At 51.9% G+C, this 26,354-nt stretch overlaps 1 protein-coding gene across 1 annotated transcript in view; it reads left to right on the plus strand.

The window, feature by feature from the left end:
* Positions 1 to 26,354, plus strand: part of MYBPC3 (myosin binding protein C3) — a 423,360-nt gene that overhangs the window by 201,204 nt on the left and 195,802 nt on the right. The window contains exons 15-16 of the mRNA XM_085646556.1: positions 10,748 to 10,872; positions 18,454 to 18,559. Of these exons, the coding sequence (XP_085502682.1) occupies positions 10,748 to 10,872; positions 18,454 to 18,559 (231 nt within the window). The remainder of the gene's footprint in view (positions 1 to 10,747; positions 10,873 to 18,453; positions 18,560 to 26,354) is intronic.

Here is a 26,354-nt window from a genome sequence, read left to right on the forward strand (position 1 = left end):
TCTAAGCGCATTACCAGCAGCCAGTCACTGGACACGGGGCTACACCTACAATAACCAGCTTCTAAACGCATAACCAGCAGCCAGTTACTGGACACGGCGCTACACCCACACTAACCAGCTTCTAAGCGCATAACCAGCAGCCAGTTACTAGACACGGCGCTACACCTACACTAACCAGCTTCTAAGCACATTACCAGCAGCCAGTCACTAGACACGGCGCTACACCTACAATAACCAGCTTCTAAGCGCATAACCAGCAGCCAGTCACTTGACACGGCGCTACACCTATACTAACCAGCTTCTAAGCGCATAACCAGCAGCCAGTCACTGGACACGGCGCTACACCTATACTAACCAGCTTCTAAACGCATAACCAGCAGCCAGTCACTGGACATGGCGCTACAACTACACTAACCAGCTTCTAAGCGCATAACCAGCAGCCAGTTACTAGACACGGCGCTACACCTACACTAACCAGCTTCTAAGCGCATTACCAGCAGCCAGTCACTGGACACGGCGCTACACCTACACTAACCAGCATCTAAGCGCATAACCAGCAGCCAGTCACTGGACATGGCGCTACACCTACACTAACCAGCTTCTAAGCTCATAACCAGCAGCCAGTCACTGGACACGGTGCTACACCTACACTAACCAGCTTCTAAGATCATAACCAGCAGCCAGTCACTGGACACGGCGCTACACCTACACTAACCAGCTTCTAGGCGCATAACCAGCAGCCAGTCACTGGACACGGCGCTACACCTACACTAACCAGCTTCTAAGCACATAACCAGCAGCCAGTCACTGGACACGGCGCTACACCTACACTAACCAGCTTCTTAGCGCATAACCAGCAGCCAGTTACTGGACACGGCGCTACACCTACACTAACCAGCTTCTAAGCTCATAACCAGCAGCCAGTCACTGGACACGGCGCTACACCTACACTAACCAGCTTCTAAGCGTATTACAAGCAGCCAGTTACTGGACACGGCGCTACACCTACACTAACCAGCTTCTAAGCGTATTACAAGCAGCCAGTCACTGGACACGGCCCTACACGTACATTAACCAGCTTCTAAGCGTATTACCCGTAGCCAGTCACTGGACACGGCGCTACACCTACACTAACCAGCTTCTAAGCACTTTACAAGCAGCCAGTCACTGGACACGGCGCTACACCTACACTAACTAGCTTCTAAGCACATAACCAGCAGCCAGTCACTAGACACGGCGCTACACCTACACTAACCAGCTTCTAAGCGCATTACCAGCAGCCAGTCACTGGACACGGTGCTACACCTACACTAACCAGGTTCTTAGCGCATAACCAGCAGCTAGTCACTGGACACGGCGCTACACCTATACTAACCAGCTTCTAAGTGCATTACCAGCAGCCAGTCATTGGACACGGCGCTACACCTACACTAACCAGCTTCTAAGCGCATAACCAGCAGCCAGTCACTGGACACGGCACTACACATAAACTAACCAGTTTCTAAGCTCATAACCAGCAGCCAGTCACTGGACATGGCGCTACATCTACACTAACCAGCTTCTAAGCGCATTACCAGCAGTCAGTCACTGGACACGGCGCTACAACTACACTAACAAGCTTCTAAGCGTATTACAAGCAGCCAGTCACTGGACACGGCGCTACACGTACACTAACCAGCTTCTAAGTGCATTACCAGCAGCCAGTCACTGGACACGGCGCTACACCTACACTAACCAGCTTCTAAACGCATAACCAGCAGCCAGTCACTGGACACGGTGCTACACCTACACTAACCAGCTTCTAAGCGCATTACCAGCAGCCAGTCACTGGACACGGCGCTACACCTACAATAACCAGCTTCTAAACGCATAACCAGCAGCCAGTCACTGGACACGGCGCTACACCTACACTAACCAGCTTCTAAGCGCATAACCAGCAGCCAGTTACTAGACACGGCGCTACACCTACACTAACCAGCTTCTAAGCACATTACCGGCAGCTAGTCACTAGACACAGCGCTACACCTACAATAACCAGCTTCTAAGCGCATAACCAGCAGCCAGTCACTGGACACGGCGCTACACCTATACTAACCAGCTTCTAAGCGCATAACCAGCAGCCAGTCACTGGACACGGTGCTACACCTATACTAACCAGCTTCTAAACGCATAACCAGCAGCCAGTCACTGGACATGGCGCTACACCTACACTAACCAGCTTCTAAGCGCATAACCAGCAGCCAGTTACTAGACACGGTGCTACATGTACACTAACCAGCTTCTAAGCGCATTACCAGCAGCCAGTCACTGGACACGGCGCTACACCTACAATAACCAGCTTCTAAGCGCATCCCCAGCAGCCAGTCACTGGACACGGCGCTACACCTACAATAATCAGCTTCTAAACGCATAACCAGCAGCCAGTCACTGGACACGGCGCTACACCTACACTAACCAGCTTCTAAGCGCATAACCAGCAGCCAATCACTGGACACGGCACTACACCTACACTAACCAGCTTCTAAGCGCATTACCAGCAGCCAGTCACTGTACACGGCGCTACACCTACAATAACCAGCTTCTAAGCGCATAACCAGCAGCCAGTCACTGGACACGGCGCTACATCTATACTAACCAGCTTCTAAGCGCATAACCAGCAGCCAGTCACTGGACACGGCGCTACACCTATACTAACCAGCTTCTAAGCTCATAACCAGCAGCCAGTCACTGGACACGGCGCTACACCTACACTAACCAGCTTCTAAGCTTTTAACCAGCAGCCAGTCACTGGACACGGCGCTACACCTACACTAACCAGCTTCTAAGCTCATAACCAGCAGCCAGTCACTGGACACGGCACTACACCTAAACTAACCAGTTTCTAAGCTCATAACCAGCAGCCAGTCACTGGACACGGCGCTACATCTACACTAACCAGCTTCTAAGCGCATTATCAGCAGTCAGTCACTGGACACGGCGCTATCCCTACACTAACCAGCTTCTAAGCGTATTACAAGCAGCCAGTCACTGGACACGGCGCTACACCTACACTAACCAGCTTCTAAGCGCATAACCAGCAGCCAGTCACTGGACACGGCGCTACACCTATACTAACCAGCTTCTAAGCGCATAACCAGCAGCCAGTCACTGGACACGGCGCTACACCTATACTAACCAGCTTCTAAACGCATACCAGCAGCCAGTCACTGGACACGGCGCTACACCTACACTAACCAGCTTCTAAGCGCATAACCAGCAGCCAGTTACTAGACACGGCGCTACACCTACACTAACCAGCTTCTAAGCGCATTACCAGCAGCCAGTCACTGACACGGCGCTACACCTACAATAAACAGCTTCTAAGCGCATACCTAGCAGCCGGTCACTGGACACGGCGCTACACCTACAATAACCAGCTTCTAAACGCATAACCAGCAGCCAGTCACTGGACACGGCGCTACACCTACACTAACCAGCTTCTAAGCGCATAACCAGCAGCCAATCACTGGACACGGCACTACACCTACACTAACCAGCTTCTAAGCGCATTACCAGCAGCTAGTCACTGGACACGGCGCTACACCTACAATAACCAGCTTCTAAGCGCATAACCAGCAGCCAGTCACTAGACACGGAGCTACATCTATACTAACCAGCTTCTAAGCGCATATCCAGCAGCCAGTCACTGGACACGGCGCTACACCTATACTAACCAGCTTCAAAGCTCATAACCAGCAGCCAGTCACTGGACACGGCGCTACACCTACACTAACCAGCTTCTAAGCGCATTACCAGCAGTCAGTCACTGGACACGGCGCTACACCTACACTAACCAGCTTCTAAGCGTATTACAAGCAGCCACTCTGTCAGGGGTACAGCGAAGGGAGGCAGGCTATCAGGTCCACGCCACACCGCACACCAACGACACAGCCCCACCACAGGTCTGCGAGATTTCTCCCTACCAGCAGCCGGTCACTGGACACAGCGCTACACCTACACTAACCAGCTTCTAAGCTCATAACCAGCAGCCAGTCACTGGACACGGCGCTACACCTACACTAACCAGCTTCTAAGCGCATTACCAGCAGCCAGTCACTGGACACGGCGCCGCACCTACACTAACCAGCTTCTACGCTCATAACCAGCAGCCAGTCGCTGGACAAGGCGCTACACCTACACTAACCAGCTTCTAAGCGCATTACCAGCAGCCAGTCACTGGACACGGCGCCGCACCTACACTAACCAGCTTCTAAGCTCATAACCAGCAGCCAGTCACTGGACACGGCGCTACACCTACACTAACCAGCTTCTAAGCGTATTACAAGCAGCCAGTCACTGGACACGGCGCTGCACCTACACTAACCAGCTTCTAAGTGCATTACCAGCAGCCAGTCACTGGACATGGCGCTACATCTACAATAACCAGCTTCTAAGCGCATTACCAGCAGCAGTCACTGGACACAGTGGTACACCTACACTAAACAGCTTCTAAGCGCTTTACAAGCAGCCAGTGACTGGACACGGCGCTACATCTACACTAACCAGCTTCTAAGCGCATTACCAGCAGCCAGTCACTGGACACGGCGCTGCACCTACACTAACCAGCTTCTACGCTCATAACCAGCAGCCAGTCACTGGACACGGCGCTACACCTACACTAACCAGCTTCTAAGCGCATTACCAGCAGCCAGTCACTGGACACGGCGCCGCACCTACACTAACCAGCTTCTAAGCTCATAACCAGCAGCCAGTCACTGGACACGGCGCTACACCTACACTAACCAGCTTCTAAGCGCATAACCAGCAGCCAGTCACTGGACACGGCGCTACATCTATACTAACCAGCTTCTAAGCGCATAACCAGCAGCCAGTCACTGGACACGGCGCTACACCTATACTAACCAGCTTCTAAGCTCATAACCAGCAGCCAGTCACTGGACACGGCGCTACACCTACACTAACCAGCTTCTAAGCTCATAACCAGCAGCCAGTCACTGGACACGGCACTACACCTACACTAACCAGCTTCTAAGCGCATAACCAGCAGCCAGTCACTGGACACGGCGCTACACCTACACTAACCAGCTTCTAAGCTCATAACCAGCAGCCAGTCTCTGGACACGGCACTACACCTAAACTAACCAGTTTCTAAGCTCATAACCAGCAGCCAGTCACTGGACACGGCGCTACATCTACACTAACCAGCTTCTAAGCGCATTACCAGCAGTCAGTCACTGGACACGGCGCTACACCTACACTAACCAGCTTCTAAGCGCATGACCAGCAGCCAGTCACTGGACACGGCGCTACACCTACACTAACCAGCTTCTAAACGCGTAACCAGCAGCCAGTCACTGGACACGGCGCTACACCTACACTAACCAGCTTCTAAGCACATTACCAGCAGCCAGTCACTGGACACAGCGCTACACCTACAATAACCAGCTTCTAAGCGTATTACAAGCAGCCAGTCACTGGACACGGCGCTACACCTACACTAACCAGCTTCTAAACGCATAACCAGCAGCCAGTCACTGGACACGGCGCTACACCTACACTAACCAGCTTCTAAGCGCATTACCAGCAGCCGGTCACTGGACACAGCGCTACACCTACAATAACCAGCGTCTAAGCGCATAACCAGCAGCCGGTCACTGGACACGGCGCTACACCTATACTAACCAGCTTCTAAGCGTATAACCAGCAGGCAGTCACTGGACACGGCGCTACACCTATACTAACCAGCTTCTAAGCTCATAACCAGCAGCCAGTCACTGGACACGGCGCTACACCTACACTAACCAGCTTCTAAGCGCATTACCAGCAGCCAGTCACTAGACACGGCGCTACACCTACACTAACCAGCTTCTAAGCTCATAACCAGCAGCCAGTCAATAGACACGGCGCTACACCTACACTAACCAGCTTCTAAGCTCATAACCAGCAGCCAGTCACTGGACACGGTGCTACACCTACACTAACCAGCTTCTAAGCGCATAACCAGCACCCAGTTACTGGACACGGCGCTACACCTACACTAACCAGCTTCTAAGCTCATAACCAGCAGCCAGTCGCTGGACACGGCGCTACACCTACACTAACCAGCTTCTAAGCGTATTACAAGCAGCCAGTCACTGGACACGGCGCTACACCTACACTAACCAGCTTCTAAGCGCATTACCAGCAGCCAGTCACTGGACATGGCACTACACCTACAATAACCAGCTTCTAAGCGCATTACCAGCAGCAGTCACTGGACACAGTGGTACGCCTACACTAATCAGCTTCTAAGCGCTTTACAAGCAGCCAGTGACTGGACACGGCGCTACAGCTACACTAACCATCTTCTAAGCGCATAACCAGTAGCCAGTTACTGGACATAGCTCTGCACCTACACTAACTATCTTTTAAGTGCATGACCAGCAGCCTGGCGCATCCGTCCGTCCAAACCTACACAGACCCCTGTGAGCAACGTCATGGGGCAAGCTTCAGGCCAGGCGCTTCCGTCTCTCCTCCCACCAGGCATCATCGAGGTGCCGCTGCCAGATTCAGTGTATGTCTAAAGCATTGGGAGGAATCACCGTCACGGCGGTCCCTGTCAGTGCTTTGAAGTCTGGTGCACGGCTCCGTCAACATGACGGATCCCTACTCCAAACACATTGAGAGAAAAGGAAACGAGTTACTGATTACAATGGGTAGGTTAAGAGCTGCTGTCATTGATGAGTGATGGTAGGTAAGGGTTTCTGGTGATGATGGGTCAGTTACGAGCTGCTAGTTAAGGGTTGCTGGTGATGATGGGTCAGTTATGAGTTGATAGTTAAGGGTTGCGTGTGATGATGGGTCAGTTATGAGTTGCTAGTTAAGGGTTGCTGGTGATGATAGTTAAGGGTTGCTGGTGATGATGGGTCAGTTATAAGATGTTAGTTAGGGGTTGCTGTGGATGATGGGTGGGTTATGAGTTGCTGTTAAGGGTTGCTTGTGATGATGGGTGGGTTATGAGTTGCTGGTTAAGGGTTGTTGTGGATGATGGGTCAGTTATGATTTGCTAGTTAAGGGTTGCTCGTGATGATGGGTGGGTTATGAGTTGCTGGTTAAGGGTTGTTGTGGATGATGGGTCAGTGATAAGATGCTAGTTAAGGGTTGCTTGTGATGATGGGTGGGTTATGAGTTGCTGGTTAAGGGTTGTTGTGGATGATGGGTCAGTTATGATTTGCTAGTTAAGGGTTGCTCGTGATGATGGGTGGGTTATGAGTTGCTGGTTAAGGGTTGTTGTGGATGATGGGTCAGTTATGAGTTGCTGGTTAACGGTTGCCAGTGAGGATGGGTCGGTTATGAGTTGCTAGGGAAGGGTTGCTGGTGATGCTTGGCTGTTCATGAGTTGCTGGTTAAGGGTTAGTGGTGATGCTGGACTGGTTATGATTTGCTGGTTATGATGGGTCGGTTATGAGTTGCCAGTTAAGGGTTGTTGTGGATGATGGGTCAGTTATGAGTTGCTAGTTAAGGGTTGCTGGTGATGATAGATAAGGGTTGCTGTGAATGATGGGTCAGTTATAAGATGCTAGTTAAGGGTTGCTGTGGATTATGGGTCAGTTATGAGTTGCTGTTAAGGGTTGCTTGTGATGATGGGTGGGTTATGAGTTGCTGGTTAAGGGTTGTTGTGGATGATGGGTCAGTTATGATTTGCTAGTTAAGGGTTGCTCGTGATGATGGGTGGGTTATGAGTTGCTGGTTAAGGGTTGTTGTGGATGATGGGTCAGTGATAAGATGCTAGTTAAGGGTTGCTTGTGATGATGGGTGGGTTATGAGTTGCTGGTTAAGGGTTGTTGTGGATGATGGGTCAGTTATGATTTGCTAGTTAAGGGTTGCTCGTGATGATGGGTGGGTTATGAGTTGCTGGTTAAGGGTTGTTGTGGATGATGGGTCAGTTATGAGTTGCTGGTTAACGGTTGCCAGTGAGGATGGGTCGGTTATGAGTTGCTAGGGAAGGGTTGCTGGTGATGCTTGGCTGTTCATGAGTTGCTGGTTAAGGGTTAGTGGTGATGCTGGACTGGTTATGATTTGCTGGTTATGATGGGTCGGTTATGAGTTGCCAGTTAAGGGTTGTTGTGGATGATGGGTCAGTTATGAGTTGCTAGTTAAGGGTTGCTGGTGATGATAGATAAGGGTTGCTGTGAATGATGGGTCAGTTATAAGATGCTAGTTAAGGGTTGCTGTGGATTATGGGTCAGTTATGAGTTGCTGTTAAGGGTTGCTGGTGATGATGGGTGGGTTATGAGTTGCTGGTTAAGGGTTGTTGTGGATGATGGGTCAGTTATGAGTTGCTGGTTAAGGGTTGCTGGTGATGATAGATAAGGGTTGCTTGTGATGATGGATCAGTTATAAGATGCTAGTTAAGGGTTGCTGGTGATGATAGTTAAGGGTTGCTGGTGATGATGGGTCAGTTATGAGTTGATAGTTAAGGGTTGCGTGTGATGATGGGTCAGTTATGAGTTGCTAGTTAAGGGTTGCTGGTGATGATAGTTAAGGGTTGCTGGTGATGATGGGTCAGTGATAAGATGCTAGTTAAGGGTTGCTGGTGATGATGGGTGGGTTATGAGTTGCTGGTTAAGGGTTGCTGGTGATGATGGGTCAGTGATAAGATGCTAGTTAAGGGTTGCTTGTGATGATGGGTGGGTTATGAGTTGCTGGTTAAGGGTTGTTGTGGATGATGGGTCAGTTATGATTTGCTAGTTAAGGGTTGCTCGTGATGATGGTTGGGTTATGAGTTGCTGGTTAAGGGTTGTTGTGGATGATGGGTCAGTTATGAGTTGCTGGTTAACGGTTGCCGGTGAGGATGGGTCGGTTAAGAGTTGCTAGGGAAGGGTTGCTGGTGATGCTTGGCTGTTCATGAGTTGCTGGTTAAGGGTTAGTGGTGATGCTGGACTGGTTATGATTTGCTGGTTATGATGGGTCAGTTATGAGTTGCCAGTTAAGGGTTGTTGTGGATGATGGGTCAGTTATGAGTTACTAGTTAATGGTTGCTGGTGATGATAGTTAAGGGTTGCTGTGAATGATGGGTCAGTTATAAGTTGCTAGTTAAGGGTCGTTGTGGATTATGGGTCAGTTATGAGTAGCTAGTTAAGGGTTGCTCGTGATGCTGGACTGGTTATGATTTGCTGGTTAAGATAGGTCATTGATTAATCGCTTTTAAGCACTGTTGGCTATTCAAGGGTGGTTATGAGTTTCTGATTAGGGCGGGTCAGTTATGGGCTGCAGGTTGAATGTCACTAGTTGTGATGGGCAGCCGGTTCAGAGGTGTTTATTGTCCTATAACTAACTCAGTGTTTCTTTCTTTTTTCCTTTCTGTGCTGCCTTCTTCCTCACTATTCGGCTGCGTGACTCACCTGGCCACCTCCAGCAAGTAAGTGCCAATTCTGCGTCTCTTCACATTTACTTCTGTCGCTCAGCTTCTCTGGGGTCTTCGCTGCCCACCACCCTGGGGGTCTCTACATCTGAATACTCATTGACCCCCCAAGTCTCCCAATGCAGCAGCACGTGCACCCTCCCAGCCATGTCCAACTGTCCCACACCTGAGCCAGCCTGAGGCTGGGTCACCTCTGCCTTGCACCATAATACCACAGACACCACTGTGAGGACAGCAATCCAGGACATATGTATGCACAACTGAGCACACATCTGTACTACTGTGAGGGCCCGAGCACACATCTGTACCACTGTGAGGGACTGAGTACACATCTGTACCACGGTGAAGGGCTGAGCACACATCTGTACCACTATGAATGCCTAAGGAAACACCTGTATCACTGTGAGGGACTGAGGAAACATTTGCACCCCTGTGAGGGCCCAGGTGTACATCTGCACCCCTGTGACGGCCCAAGCCCACAACTGTACCCCTGTGAGGGCCTGAGCACACATCTGCATCCCCGTGGGGGTCAAAGCACATATCTGTACCGCTCTGAGTGCCCACGTGCACCACTGTAAGGAAAGGACCTGAGCATTAATCTACAACATCTGTACCCCTGTGAGGGCCTGAGCACACGTCTGTACCACTGTGAGGGCCGAAGCATACATCTGTATCAGTGTGAGGGGCTGAACACACATCTGTACCACTGTGAAGGCCTAAGTAAGCATATGTATTACTGTGAGGGACTGATGCACCCCTGTGACGGCCCAAGCCCACAACTGTACCCCTGTGATGGCCTGAGCACCCATCTGTACCACTGTGAGGGGCTGGTCACACATCTGTACCACTGTGAGGGCTGGGCATTCATCTGTACCACTGTGAGGGGCCAAGCACCCATCTGTACTACTGAGATGGGCTGAGCACTCATCCGTATCAGTGTGAGGGCCCAAGTACTCATCTGTATCACTGTGAGGAGCAGAGCACACATCTGTATCAGTGTGAGGGCCTAAGTACACATCTGTATCACTGTGATGGGCAGAGCACCCATCTGCACCCATATGAGTGCCCCAGTCCAAATCTGTACCGCTGTGAGGGACTGAGCACACATCTATACTTGTACTTGACAGGTCTCCGCCATCTGTAACCACGTGTAAGTTGCCCAGGGTCATGTAGAGTTGGAGGCGGAGCTGGGATTTGGATCATTCCTGTGCTCTATGCTCATCCTTCACTTTCTATAAGTAAAGAAAGCTCACGTGTATATTCCTAAATCCTCGTGTACGTTCTTACGCGTGCTCTTAAGTTCTCAAGCGTTGACCCCTGACCTCTGTGCCCCTCCCTCTGCAGGTACATCTTCGAGAGCATCGGCAACAAGCGTATCCTGACCATCAACCACTGCTCCCTGGCGGACGATGCGGCCTACGAGTGCGTCATCGGCGACGAGAAGAGCTTCACAGAGCTCTTCGTCAAAGGTCAGTCCGGAGACTCACTCCTGACAGAACTCACTCCTGACCGGACTCACTCCTCTGGGACTCACTCGTCTGGGGCTCACTCCTGACAGGACTCACTCCTCTGGGACTCACTCCCGACAGGACTCACTCCCTGACAGGACTCACTCCTCTGGGACTCACTCCCCTACAGGACTCACTCCTCCAGGACTTACTCCCTGACAGGACTCACTCCTCTGTGACTCACTCCCGACAGGACTCACTCCCCGACAGGACTCACTCCTCTGGGACTCACTCCCGACAGGACTCACTCCTCCGGGACTTACTCCCTGACAGGACTCACTCCTCTGGGACTCACTCCTGACAGGACTCACTGCCCGACAGGACTCACTCCTCTGGGACTCACTCCCCTACAGTACTCACTCCTCCGGGACTTACTCCCTGACAGGACTCACTCCTCTGGGACTCACTCGTCTGGGGCTCACTCCTGACAGGACTCACTCTTCTAGGACTCACTCCCGACAGGACTCACTCCCCGACAGGACTTACTCCTCTGGGACTCACTCCCCTACAGTACTCACTCCTCCGGGACTTACTCCCTGACAGGACTCACTCCTCTGTGACTCACTCCCGACAGGACTCACTCCCCGACAGGACTCACTCCTCCGGGACTTACTCCCTGACAGGACTCACTCCTCTGTGACTCACTCCCGACAGGACTTACTCCCCGACAGGACTCAATCCCCACAGGACTCACTTATTTGGGACTCACTCCAGACTTGACTCACTCCCTGACAGAACTCACTCCTCCGGGACTTCCTCCCCAACAGAACTCACTCCTCTGGGACTTCCTCCCCAACAGGACTCACTTCCCGACAAGACTCACTCCTGTGAGGCTCACACCCGACAGCACTCACTCCACGACAGGACTCACTCCTCTGAAACCTACTGTTCCCTGTGACTCACTCCACCAGAACACACTTCACCCTAACTCACTCAACTCCGGAATTCATTCCTCTCCGGAACTCACTCTGTGTGTAGCTTATCCTATAACTCACTCCTCCAGAACTAACTCTTTTCCGGAACTCACTCCTGCCTAGTACTCGGGCCTTTGTGACCAGTGCCGCAGGGAGCCCTTCATGTGTGAGCTGAAAGGTTAATTCTTTGATTATGAAGAGAAGAAACACAGAATAAAGAATGAATATGGGGAAAACAAGGAGGGAAGAACAGATAGAGAAAGAAAGAAAACGAGAGAGAAAGAGAAAGAAAATGAGAAAGAGAAAGTAAGGGTGAGATAAAAAGCTGGGTGGATAGAAAAAGGAATAAAAGAACGGGAGGAGGGCAGGAAACGTAAAGACATGCATTGGCATAGCCAATAGGTCTCGCTTTTGGGACCTTTTAAGTATTTAGTTATGCAGCACAATATCCTTGGTGCAACAACAACTGTTGCATGGCTAAACACTGATAAGGTTCCAAAGGCGAGACCTATTAGCTATGCCAATGCTTGTTTAAACGTTTTGACGGCAATGTCTCCGGGGGCCTAAAAGGGCCAGGCTCACCAAGCCTAAAAAAACAAATATAAGAATTTAAAAAATCCTGACGGTGACGGGCCAGGAAAGGAACTAGATTGTAGAAGCAGAAACAAAAGAAGGATTAGAGAGAGTTAAGAAGGTACACAGGGTGAGTGAGGAAAAGAACAGTTTGAGACACAGGGCTGAGTGAGGAAAAGAACATTATGAGACACAGGGCTGAGTGAGGAAAAGAACAGTATGTGACACAGGGTGAGTGAGGAAAAGAACAGTATGTGACACAGGGCTGAGTGAGGAAAAGAACAGTATGTGACACAGGGTGAGTGAGGAAAAGAACAGGGTGAGTGAGGAAAAAAACAGTATGTGACACAGGGGTGAGTGAGGAAAAGAACAGTATGAGACACAGGGCTGAGTGAGGAAAAGAACAGTATGTGACACAGGACTGAGTGAGGAAAAGAACAGTATGAGACACAGGGCTGAGTGAGGAAAAGAACAGTATGTGACACAGGGTGAGTGAGGAAAAAAACAGTATGTGACACAGGGTGAGTGAGGAAAAGAAAAGTATGTGACACAGGGTGAGTGAGGAAAAGAACAGTATGTGACACAGGGGTGAGTGAGGAAAAGAACAGTATGAGACACAGGGCTGAGTGAGGAAAAGAACAGTATGTGACACAGGGCTGAGTGAGGAAAAGAACAGTATGAGACACAGGGCTGAGTGAGGAAAAGAACAGTATGTGACACAGGGTGAGTGAGGAAAAGGACAGTATGTGACACAGGACTGAGTGAGGAAAAGAACAGTATGTGACACAGGGGTGAGTGAGGAAAAGAACAGTATGTGACACAGGGCTGAGTGAGGAAAAGAACAGTACGTGACACAGGGTGAGTGAGGAAAAGAACAGTATGTGACACAGGGGTAAGTGAGGAAAAGAAGAGTATGTGACACAGGGGTGAATGAGGAAAAGAAGAGTATGTGATGTACTGTGCATTTGTATAGCGCTGCCCACTATTGTTATAGCATCTCAGCACTTTATCCATTTGGACACTCCTTTGAGGATCTGGAAGTCCATCACTCGAGCTGCAAGAAGCATTGTGTGATAGTGTGTGAGGTTTTGTTGGTGTTTGGTTGCACCCAGCTCCGGGATGTAGTTGAAGGAGAACAGAGTACAGAATTGGGGCGATGGGGCAGAATGAAGAGGCAGGACAAAATGGACGGGGTGAAAGTGAAGAGAGGGCAAAGCAGGGAGAATGGATTGAGATGCAGATAGAGAACAGAATAAGGAGGGTGAAGAGAAGGAGAGAAGTAATCCGAATAGGTAGAGGGGAAGAAGAAGAGAAAGAGATAGGTTGGGTGGAGGAGACTCAATAAAACCCGGGAGAACAAAGAGGGCAGAGTTAGGGGAGAAGGCAACAATGAAACAGAAGAGGACAGGAAGCGTAACCGAATGGGAGAAGAAATCTCAATAGAGAGCTAAGGCAGAATTCGAACTGGGGTCAGAAGCTAAACAAAGAAATGGCAGAATGAAAGAGAGACAAAATACATGGTGAGTGGTGGAAACAGAATGGAGAACTGGGGAGACATCAGGCCTCGAGGTCACAGAAGACAAAAGGGGAGATGGCAGAATACGAGCTGGGAAAGAATGGAGAGGAAAGGCAGAATGAGAGGGGGAAGAAAGGCTGGGTGGAGGGGTCAGATTGGAGAGAATGGGGGGAGAGAGCACAGAGAGGGGAGAGAGGCAGGAGGAAGAGAAGGGAGACACACAGGAGCAAGAGGGGAGGGACGGCAACAATGACGTAGAAAATAGGGACAGTTGGCAGTATACGAGTTGAGGTTAGAGTGGAGGAAGGGGATAATGCAGTGGAAAGGGAGAGACTGGGGAGTAAAGACAGAGAGGGGGGAGTAAAGACAGAGAGGGGAGAGAAAAGACAGAGGGGAGAGGGAAGAGCGAGAGAGGGAGAAAAGGGCCGGAGAAGACAAAGAGACATAGACGGGTGAGGTGGCAGAATACGAGCTAGGGTCAGAGTAGAGTCAAAGGGCCGGATGGGAGGGAGAGAATTCAAGTTGGATGGAGGGAACAGAATGGGTAAATGACAGCAAGGAAGTAAAGCAGTGATTTAAATGGGCAGGCACTGTCCGGTACTCAGTACCCGCACTTCTTTCATTTGAAAGAAGTGCGGGTACTGCATTTCTCAGCACTGCTGCAATACATTGTCAGGAAAGTACCAGCCCTTCTCTGGAGCAAACAGGTATTTTAAATCACAGGCATTTTAAATCGCGAGTACCTGCATGTCTGTATTTCCATTTTAAGCCCTGGAGTAAAGGAAGGCTGGAAAGAAAGTGGCTGCCAGATAAACAAGGGAGCGGCTGCACATACTATGGTGAAGACTTGGGACACATCTGAGATTCTAAAGCATCACAAAATAGCAAGAGCATGATCAGCTCTGAAAAGGTGCGGGGGAAGGACATGAGCAGTGGCGCCAAGAGTAACAGAGCAGACAACTGCACGCCGAGCTGTGTCCTGCAGCTACCCGGGCAGGGGGCGACAGCCCCGGAGTCAGAATCCGCACTAACTGGTTCCTGTTTATTTTACAAACACTACATTTGTGTCACACGGTGTGTGCGCCATCGTGTGAACGGTCACCTGGGGGGCCTCGATTGTGCTGCACTACTTTGAAGTTGGAAGGCGAAGGGCAGGAGGAGGGACGGGCAGGGATGAGAAAGGAGCGGCTGTAGGGAGTCTGAGGGGAGAGGGAAAGACTTGGAGAGGGGGAGAGTAGAGACACAAGGGGAGGGGCCAAGGAGCAGGATGGGTAGCAGGGGGAGAGGGACAGCAAATCAACGAGTGAGAAGGGGCTGTGGGGCACCTAAAAGTGAGGATAGGGTAAGGGAGAGAGAATAAAGAAGATGAAAGGAGCTGGACAAGTAGGAGAGAGACAGCCAGTAAGAGAATTAGAATAGGCAAGACCTGGATAGGCAAGAAAGGTGCAGGACGAGGGGAGAGAGCAAGCTAGGGAGACACCGGGTAGGAGAGAGAAGGGGAAACAAGCGTGCGTGCTTCACGCTGCAAGTAAAAAAAAAAAAGGAGGCACGTCTGGCGAGTGGTGTGCGATGTGCGCGCACCATGACGAGAGAGGAAAGCCAGATGGCGCCTCTGCTCGTCATTGTGCGCATAACCACACGCTCTATGCCACCCAAAAAGCTGTGGTCGGCTTTTTAAAGCCCACTAACTAAATCTCTCGACAGGGTAGCGCATGCGCTGGCTGAGGCGAGACCTTAAAAAGGGTGAAGGACGGGGGGCGGAAGAACGAAAGGATGGACAAACAGGAGGGTGAAAGGATGGACAGACAGGAGGGTGACAGGATGGACAGGACAGGAAGGTGCAAGGATGGACAGACAGGAAGGTGCAAGGATGGACAGACAGGAGGGTGCAAGGATGGACAGACAGGAGGGTGAAAGGATGGAAAGACAGGAGGGATGACAAGATGGACAGACAGGAGGGTGAAAGGATGGGCAGACAGGAGGGTGTATGGATGGACAGACAGGAGGGTGAAAGGATGGTCAGACAGGAGGGTGAAAGAATGGGCAGACAGGAGGGTGAAAGTATGGGCAGACTGGACGGTTAAAGGATGGACATGCAGGAGGGTGAAAAGATAGGCAGGTAGGAGGGTGAAAGGATGGACAGACAGGAGGAGGAAAGGCTGGGCAGATAGGAGGGTGAAAGGATGGACAGGCAGGAGGGTGAAAGGATGGACATACAAGAGGGTGAAAAGATAGGCAGGTAGGAGGGTGAAAGGATGGACAGACAGGAGGAGGAAAAGCTTGGCAGACATGAGGGTGAAAGCATGGGCAGATAGGAGGGTGAAAGGATGTGCAGACAGAAGGATGAAAAGATGTACAGACAGTAGGGTGAAAGGATTCCCAGATGGATGAATGCATGAATATACCGATGGGCTGATAGGTGAAAGGAGGTATGTATGCATAAAAGGGTGGACAGATAGAAAAAGCATGTTTGGGTGGGGCAATGTAGCAGTGTATGAACAGGTGAATTTATGGACAGATGGAAGGATGAATACATGAAACAGTGAATTGATAGATAAATGTATGGAGGGAAGATGAAAGGGTGAAGGGAACCTTATTTACAAGAATGTGCGGTAGGGCAGCGCCGCGAGCCTTCCTGCGGCTCTGCCCGCCATCAAACGAAAAGGGCAAGAGTGCGGTGTCTATCAGATACGGGGCATTCATTTCCTTTACCCGGCGCGGGCGCACAATGGCTGCCGTGCCAGCACAGGCACCCTTGCAGCAAGTGTGCACGGATGAATGTTTTTGTGCAGGAAGAGACACCTTCCTGCATAAAACCAATCTTGAGAGGTGTTTTCCTCTTTCTATTCATGCTGCAGAATGCCGCACACATTGAAAGAGGAAATCGCCTCCATTGATTGATTTTGTGCAGAGAGCTGTCCCTTCCTGCACAAAATCAATCAGCCCTGCTTGTAACTCACTCCTCAGCGTACTCCACGCCAGAACTCATTCCCCTCCAGAACGTTCTCTTCTCCGGATCACGTCTTCCTCGGCTCTTCAAGGGCTTATCCTTCCAGGAGACACTTCTCTTCAAAGTCGCTCCTACGTGACCTTTTCTGGCAGAACTCAGTGCTCTGTAGCACTTCATTCCACATTGACATTCACTCCCTCTGTAACTCAGTCTTCTCTGAAACTTCTTCCAGGGGCCTACTACTCTCTAGGGAACATGTCCAACCAGAAATGTGACTCTTCTCTTCAGCGCACTCTCCTCTCTAGAACTTCACCCTCTCCAGAACTCACTCCTCAAAGGCTCCCTCATCAGTACTCACCATTCCCCTGGACTGACTCCCTATGACCCACCTACTCTGTGGAACACAGTCACCTATGAAACCAATTCCTTTCTGGAACTCACATGATCCTTCTCCTCTATGGAGCTCACTCCTTCCGGAACTGTCTGTTTATAGGGCTCATCCACCAGAACTCACATCTCTCCAGTATTCACTCTTCTCTGGAGTATCACATGACCCGGGTCTTCTCTGCCCCACTCTCCCCTGGCCTCACTCATCCCCAGCATTCATTCCTCCCTTCTCCTCTATGGAACTCACTCTTTCTAGACCTGTCGGGTTATATGACTCTCCCACCAGGACTCACATCTCTCTCCAAAGCACTCTCTACTGGAACTCTGATCACATGACACAGCTCTTCTGTGGCCCACTCTCCCCAGGCCTGACTCATCTCCAGAATTCATTCCTCTCTGGAAACCGAACCTCACGTGACACCCTCTTTAGAATCACTCCTCTCTAGAACACACTGCTCTGCAGAACTCGCTCCTTGCATGACCCCTCAAAATGTCTCCTCAGATACTCCCTCCTCTCTGGACTCTTCCCAATAGTTCACTCCTCTGCAAAGCTCACTTATTTCTAGAACACGCCACTCACTTGACCCCATTGACCTCACAAACCCACCCCCTCCAGAACATACCACCCTCAGAATTCATTCTGCACATTACCCCACTACTGGCTGTAATCACTCACTCCTCCCCAGAGTCCAGAACTCACAACTAACATGACGTCCCTCCTCTCGGAACTCATTCCGCTCTGGTGCTTCCTCCGGACATGATTCTACTCCTCTCCAGAGGTCAGTCGCCTCAGAACGTGGTTCTCTCTAGAACATCTCCTTGTCAGACCTCACTCCCCTCTCTAAGTCACTGGCCCCGCCCCCCTCGCCCTGTACGCCCCCACCCGCCCACCTCTAGATCCCACCCCTCACTGTGCCCGTGCCCTTACAGAACTCTTTCCTCTAAAGAACTTACTCCTTCCATGACCGTGCTCTTCTCCAGATCCCTCCAGAAACTCCTGTTCTCTGGAGCTCATTCATGTCCAGAGCTCAGTCCCCTCAGGCCCCAGACTTCAGGTTCAATGGGTCTCTCCTTGGCCCCCCTTACTTACAGTCCCTGCCTGCAGCCATGCGGACATATGCTCACTTGTCAGCCTTCTCTGATCTTGCCTCACTCACTGACGCTTGGTGTGATCTTGATGCTGTCTCTCACTTCCTTTCCAGAGCCCCCCATCCTGATCACGCGCCCCCTGGAAGACCAGATGGTGATGGTTGGAGAAAGAGTCGAGTTAGAGTGCGAGGTGTCAGAGGAGGGAGCTGTCGTGAAATGGTAAGAGACGCCACAGCACCCCCCACCCCACTCTGGCCGGACACACGGGTGACGCCCCTGGCTCCCAGGAGGATAGGCAGCCCACCAGCCAGGCAGTCACTCCACCTGCCACAGGCAAGTCAGGCCCTGCCAGTGAGAACAAGCCCCAGAGCGTACTCCCATCCTGAACTCACTCCTCGCTGGCTCTCACTCCTTGCATATTCCTGGACTCCCTCTCTGCAGCTCTCTCAATTCTCTGAGGAAGACCCTTGACACCCGCCTCACTCCCTCGTGAGCGACAGCGGACACTATCAATCAATCACTCAGCATTTGTAAAGCGCTGCGCTGTCACCCCTAGGGGTATCTGGGCGTTGTGCCTGGAGCCGGGTCTGGAGTCTCTTTCTGAAGTCTGCCAGTGGTGGGGTCTGTATGGAGCTAGAGGGGAAGGTCCTTCCAGGTCTGGGATGGGTGTAGGGAAAGGTGCGGCCACCGCTGCAGCTGCGACAGATGTGGGGGGGGTGCGAGGGTGAGTGAAGAGGAACACAGGTGTCTAGCGGGTTGATGGAAGTTCAGTCTTGAACTGGCATCTCTTCTGGATGGGGAGCCAGTGGACATTTTTGAGGTGGGGGTGATGTGGGTCCATTTGGGGAGGCCCAGGATGAGTCTGGCTGCAGCATCCTGTGTGGCCTGAAGTCTTCTGAGGAGCAGGGTGGAGATGCCGGGTGGAGAGTATCGCCGTAGTCGAGGCGGCTGGTGACCAGAGCCTAGGTGCCGGTCCTTCTGGTGTTGACTGGGATCCCTCTGGAGATTCTGTGGAGCGTACCAAGTGTGCTGAAGCAGGGGGAGGCGATTGCGTTGACTTGTTGTTTCATGGTCAGTCGGCTGTCGCGGATGATGCCGAGGTTGAGTGCGTGGTCGGTCGTCGTGGGTCACAGTTCTGCAGTCCACCAGCTGTGGCCCTATGCTGAGCTGTTCTTCCTGAAGAACAGTACATCGGTTTTGTGGGAGTTAAGTTGGAGGCAGTTGTCTCTCCTCCATTCCGCTACGCTGGTCATGGCGTTGTAGAAGTTGGATTTGGCGTTGTAGGGGTCCTCAGGGAGTGAGAGGATCCATGGAATGTCGTCTGCATAGGAGATTATGTTGAGTCCGTGGAGTCTGATGACGTCCGCGAGAGGAATGATGTAGATGTTGAACAGGCTGGGGCTGAGGGAGTACCTTGTGATACATATTTGGGTGAGGAGTTGAAGGGAGGCAGTCAGATGCTCTGTGTGCTCCCTGTAAGGAGGGAGGTGAGCCGCTCGAGGGTGTCTTGCTGCATGCTTATGTTGTAGAGTCTGTTGATGAGGGCATTGTGGGAGACTGTGGTCAAGGAGGATCCGTGCCACAGTTTCTCCACGGTGGAGGAGAGTTCTGATGTCATCTTTGATCAGTGCGGTCTCAGTGCTATGGTTGGCACAAAATCCTGATTGAGAGGCGTCCAGTAGGTGGTTTTGTTCCAGGAATTCAGTGGGCTGCTGGTTGATGGCTTTCTCGAGTAGTAGGGAGAGGAGCAGGGGAGCAGGGGAGCAGAGGATAATTTTTGAGATCGCTAGGGTTGGCGGAGGCTTTCTTTTGGAGGGGTTTGACATCTGTGTGTTTCCATCTGTGGTGAGGTTCGTGCTGATTAGGTTTGTTGTGAGGTTGTAGAGGTGGTGGGGGCAGAGGTCATTGGGCGCTCCAGAGTGCATAGAAGACATGATGGCTGAGATGGTCCATGCAGTGAGTTGAAACCAGGTGGTAATAGTTTGTCTGATGTTCACTGGCTGGCTGAGGAACCCCTGACACTAGACTCACTACCCTCAGGGACCTCTGACACCAGCATTGCTCCCCTGAGAGACCTCTGAAACCAGCCTCTGACATTTGCCTCGCTCTCCTGAGGGACCTCTGATATTTGCCTTGCTCCCTTGAGGGTCCTCTGATATGTGGTTCTTACATTTGCCTCGCTCCACTGAGGGACCTCTGACATTTGCCTTGCTCCCCTGAGGGACCGCTGACACCGCCTCACTCCCCTGAGGGACCTCTAACACTAGTTGGCTCCACTTGGTCTTGTGTAGTAGAGTTCAGGCAAGGGTGCAGTGCGGTGCCAGTTTAGTAGTTGTTCAGTAGAGTTCAGGTGAGGGTGCAGTGTGGTGCCAGTTTAGTATGTATCCTAGTCTTTTGCTGCTGAGTTCAGGCCAGGGTGTTGTGTGCGCCAATTTAGAAAGTAACCTGTTCTCGTGCAGTAGAGTTCAGGCGAGGGTGCAGTGCAGTGCCAGTTTAGTAATTATCCAGGTCTTGTGCAGTAGAGTTTAGGCGAGGGTGCAGTGCGATGCCAGTTTAGTAATTATCCAGGTCATGTGCAGCAGAGTTTAGGCTAGGGTGCAGTGCTATGCCAGTTTAGTAATTATCCAGGTCATGTGCAGTAGAGTTCAGTCGAGGGTGCAATGCGGTGCAAGCTTGGTAAGTATCCTGGTTTTGTGCAGTAGAGTTCAGGCAAAGGCTGCAGTGTGGTGCAAGTTTAGTCATTATCCATGTCTTGTGCAGTAGAGTTCAGGTGAGGGGGCAAAGCGGTGCTAGTTGGGTAAGTACCCTAGTTTTGTGCAGTAGAGTTCAGGCGAGGGTGCAGTGCGGTGCATGGTTAGTAATTATCCACGTCTTGTGCAGTAGCATTCAGGTGAGAGAGCAGTGCAGTGCTAGTCTGGTAAGTACCCTGGTTTTGTGCAGTAGAGATCAGGCGGGGTGCAGTGCGGCGCTAGTTTGGTAAGTACCCCAGATTTGTGTAGCAGAGTTCAGTCAAGGGTGCAATGCGGTGCAAGCTTGGTAGGTATCATGGTTTTGTGCAGTAGAGTTCAGGCAAATGCTGCAGTGTAGTGCAAGTTTAGTAATTATCCAGGTATTGCGCAGTAGAGTTCAGGTGAGGGGGCAAAGCGGTGCTAGTTTGGTAAGTACCCTAGTTTTGTGCAGTAGAGTTCAGGTGAGGGTGCAGTGCGCTGCCAGTTTAGTAAGTATTCAGGTCTTGTGCAGTAGAATTCAGACGAGGGTGCAGTGCGGTGCCAGTTTAATAAGTTTCTTGGTCTTGTGTAGTAGAGTTCAGGTGAGAGTGCAGTGCGCTGCCACTTAAGTAGTTATCCAGATCTTGTTCAGTAGAGTTCAGGCGAGGGTGCAGTGCGGTGCCAGGTCTTGAGCAGTAGAGTAGAGGCGAGAGTGCAGTGCGGTGCTAGTTTAGGAAGTACACTGGTTTTGTGCAGTAGAGTTCAGGCGAGGGTGCAGGGTGCTGCCAGTTTAGTAATTATCCAGGTCTTGTGCAGGAGAGTTCAGGTGAGGGAGCAGTCCGGTGCTAGTTTAGTACCTTTGCTGGTTTCGTGCAGTAGAGTTCAGGCGAGGGTGCAGTGCGGTGCAAGTTTAGTAATTATCCAGGTCTTGTGCAGTAGAGTTCAGGCAAGGGTGCAGTGTGGTGCTAGTTTGGTAAGTATGCTGGTTTTGTGCACTAGAGTTCAGGCAAGGGTGCAGTGCGCTGCCACTTTAGTAGTTATCCAGATCTTGTTCAGTAGAGTTCAGGCAAGGGTGCAGTGCGGTGCCAGTTTAGTAAGTATCCTAGTCTTTTGCAGCCGAGTTCGGGCCAGGGTGTGGAGTGCGTCAATTTAGAAAGTAACCTGGTCATGTGCAGTTGAGTTCAGGCGAGGGTGAAGTGTGCTGCCAGTTTAGTAAGTATCCAGGTCTTGTGAGGCAGAGTTCAGGCGAGGGAGCAGTGCGGTGCTAGTTTGGTAAGTATGCAGGTTTTGTGCACTAGAGTTCAGGTGAGAGTGCAGTGCAGAGCCAGTTTGGTAAGTACCCTGCTCTAGTGCAGTAGAGTTCAGGCGAGGGGGCAGTGCGGTGCTAGTTTGGTAAGTACCTGGCTTTGTGCAGTAGAGTTCAGTGGAGGGTGCAGTGAGGTGCCAGTTTAGTAATTATCCAAGTCTTCTGCAGTAGAGTTCAGGCAAGGGTGTAGTGTGGTGCTAGTTTGGTAAGTACCCTGGTTTTGTGCAGTAGAGGTCAAGTGGGGGTGCAATGCGGTGCAAGTTTGGTAAGTATCCTGGTTTTGAGCAGTAGAGTTCAGGCAAAGGCTGCAGTGTGGTGCAAGTTTAGTAATTATCCAGGTCTTGTGCAGTAGAGTTCAGGCGAGGGAGCAGTGTGGTGCTAGTTTGGTAGGAGCAGTGTGGTGCTAGTTTGGTAAGTATGCTGGTTTTGTGCAGTAGAGTTCAGGTGAGGGTGCAGTGCCTCCCTCTCTTAAGGGACCTCTGACACCAGCCTGGCTTTCCTGTGGGGCACCTGACACTAGCCACGCTCCCAGAGGGACCTCTGACGCCAGCCTGGCTTCCCTGAGGGACCTCTTACACCCGCCTCACTCCCTTGAGGAGCTCCTGACAACTGCCTTACTCCCCTGAGGGATCTCTGACACCCGCCTCACTCCCCTGAGGGACCTTTGACATCAGCTCCCATCCCCTCAGACCCCTTTGACATCAGCCCCACTCACCTATGGGACCCCTTGACACCAGACTAGCTCGCCAAGTGGACCTCTAACACTAGTTGGTTCCACATGGGGACCTCTGACACCAGCCTGGCTCCCCTAAGGGACCTCTGACACTAGCCTGGCTCCCTGAGGGACCTCTCACATCAGCCTGGCTCCCCTGAGGGACCCCTGGCACTAGCCTCGCCCCCCTGAGGGACCTTTGAGACTAGTCTCACTCCCTAGAGGGACCTATGACACAGTGTCGCTCCACTGAGGGACCTCTGACACCAGCCTCACTCCCCTCAGGGATCAGGGATACCTCCCTGGCTCCCCTGACGGAGCCTCTGAGCCCAGCATGGCTCCCCTGAGGGTCCTTTGACACCAGCATAGCTCCCCTGAGGGACCCCTGGCACTAACCTGGCTCCCCAGAGGGACCCGTGACATCAGCCTTGCTCCCCAGAGGGACCTCTGACACCTGCCTGGTTCCCCAAGGAACCTCTGAAACTAGCCTTGCTCCCTGAGGGACATTTGACACCAGCATGGCTCCCCTGAGGGACCCCTAGCACTACCCTTACCCCCCAGAGGGACCTTTGACACCAGCCTGGCTCCCCTGAGAGACCTCTGTGCTCAGCCTGGCTCCCCCGAGGGACCTCTGACACCAGCCTCACTCCCCTCAGGGACCAGGGACACCTGCCTGGCTCCCCTGAGGGACCCCTAGCACTACCCTCACCCCCCAGAGGGACCTTTTACACCAGCCTGGCTCCCCTAAGGGACCTCTGACACTAGCCTTGCTCTCTGAGGGACCTCTGACACCAGCCTCACTCCCCTCAGGGATCAGGGATACCTCCCTGGCTCCCCTGACGGAACCTCTGAGCCCAGCATGGCTCCCCTGAGGGACCTTTGACACCAGCATAGCTCCCCTGAGGGACCTCTGGCACTAACCTGGCTCCCCAGAGAGACCCGTGACATCAGCCTTGCTCCCCAGAGGGACCTCTGACACCAGCCTGGTTCCCCAAGGGACCTCTGACACTAGCCTTGCTCCCTGAGGGACCTTTGACACCAGCATGGCTCCCCTGAGGGACCCCTAGCACTACCCTCACCCCCCAGAGGGACCTTTGACACCAGCCTGGCTCCCCTGAGAGACCTCTGAGCTCAGCCTAGCTCCCCTGAGGGACCTCTGACACCAGCCTCACTCCCCTCAGGGACCAGGGACACCTGCCTGGCTCCCCTGAGGGAACCTCTGACACCAGCCTGGCTCCCCTAAGGGACCTCTGACACTAGCCTTGCTCTCTGAGGGATCTCTCACACCAGCCTGGCTTCCCTGAGGGACCGTTACCACTAGCCCTGCCCCCAGCGCGACCTCTGACACTAGTCTCACTCTCCAGAGGGACCTATGAAACAACGTTGCTCCACTGAGGGACCTCTGACACCAGCTGCACTCCCCTCAGGGGCTAGGGACACCTGCCTGGCTTCCCTGAGGGAACCTCTGAGCCCAGCCTGGTTCCCCTGAGGGACCTCTGACAACAACCTCACTCCCCTCATGGACGTCTGACACTAGCCTCACTCCCCCGAGAGAGACTTCAAACACTATACAATTTATTAAGCACTCTGCTCATGTCCAGTAGAGTTCAGGCAGCAGAGCAGTGTGCTGCTAGTTTAGAAAGTACCCAGGTCTTGTGCAGTAGAGTTCAGGTGAGGATGCACTGCACTACCAGTTTAGTAAGTATCCTGGTCTTGTGTAGTAGAGTTCAAGCGAGGGTGCAGTGCAGTGCCAGTTTAGTAAGTATCTAGGTCTTGTGCAGCAAAGTTTAGGCGAGGGTGCAGTGTGATGCCAGTTTAGTAATTATCCAGGTCTTGTTCAGTAGAGTTCAGGCGAGGGTGCAGTGTGATGCCAGTTTAGTAATTATCCAGGTCTTGTGCAGTAGAGATCAGGCGAGGGTGCAGTGTGATGCCAGTTTAGTAATTATCCAGGTCTTGTGCAGTAGAGTTCAGGCGAGGGTGCAGTGCGATGCCAGTTTAGTAATTATCCAGGTCTTGTGCAGTAGAGTTCAGGAAAGGGTGCAGTGTGGTGCTAGTTTGGTAAGCATGCTGGTTTTGTGCACTAGAGTTCAGGCAACAGTGCAGTAAGGTGCCAGTTTACTTATTATCCAGGTCATGTGCCGTAGAGTTTAGGCATGGGTGCAGTGCGATGCCAGTTTAGTAATTATCCAGGTCATGTGCAGTAGAGTTGAGGCGAGAGGGCAGTGCGGTGCTAGTTTGGTAAGTACACTGGTTTTGTGCAGAAGAGTTCAGGCGAGGGTGCAGGGCGCTGCCAGTTTAGTAATTATCCAGGTGTTGTGCAGGAGAGTTCAGGTGAGGGGGCAGTGAGCTGCCACTTTAGTAATTATCTAGGCCTTGCACAGTAGACTTCAGTGGAGGTAGCAGTGCAGTGCTACATTGGTAAGTACCCTAGTTTTATGCAGTAGAGTTCAGGAGAGGGGGCAGTGCAGTGCTACATTGGTAAGTATCCTAGTTTTGTGCAGTAGAGTTTATGCGAGGGGGCAGTGCTGTACTACATTGGTAAGGATCCTGGTTTTGTGCAGTAGAGTTCAGGCGAGGGGGCAGTGCAGTGCTACATTGGTAAGTATCCTGGTTTTGTGCAGTAGAGTTCAGGAGAGGGGACAGTGAAGTGCTACATTGGTAAGTATCCTGGTTTTGTGCAGTAGAGTTCAGGCGAGGGGGCAGTGCAGTGCTACATTGGTAAGTATCCTGGTTTTGTGCAGTAGAGTTCAGGCGAGGAGGCAGTGCAGTGCTACATTGGTAAGTATCCTGGTTTTGTGCAGTAGAGTTCAGGCGAGGGGGCAGTGCAGTGCTACATTGGTAAGTATCCTGGTTTTGTGCAGTAGAGTTCAGGCGAGGGGGCAGTGCAGTGCTACATTGGTAAGTATCCTGGTTTTGTGCAGTAGAGTTCAGGCGAGGAGGCAGTGCAGTGCTACATTGGTAAGTATCCTGGTTTTGTGCAGTAGAGTTCAGGCGAGGGGGCAGTGCAGTGCTACATTGGTAAGTATCCTGGTTTTGTGCAGTAGAGTTCAGGCGAGGGGGCAGTGCAGTGCTACATTGGTAAGTATCCTGGTTTTGTGCAGTAGAGTTCAGGCGAGGGGGCAGTGCAGTGCTACATTGGTAAGTATCCTGGTTTTGTGCAGTAGAGTTCAGGCGAGGGAGCAGTGTGGTGCTAGTTAATGAAACATGAAACCCAGCAGAGCTTCTGTTAATAGAAGTATTGAGTGCCACTGATTCGAGGCTTAGCAGAGCTTAGGTGGCTGCAAGAAA

This window comes from Triturus cristatus, chromosome 3_1 (genome assembly GCF_964204655.1).
Source record: "Triturus cristatus chromosome 3_1, aTriCri1.1, whole genome shotgun sequence".
NCBI classification, from domain to species: domain Eukaryota; kingdom Metazoa; phylum Chordata; class Amphibia; order Caudata; family Salamandridae; genus Triturus; species Triturus cristatus.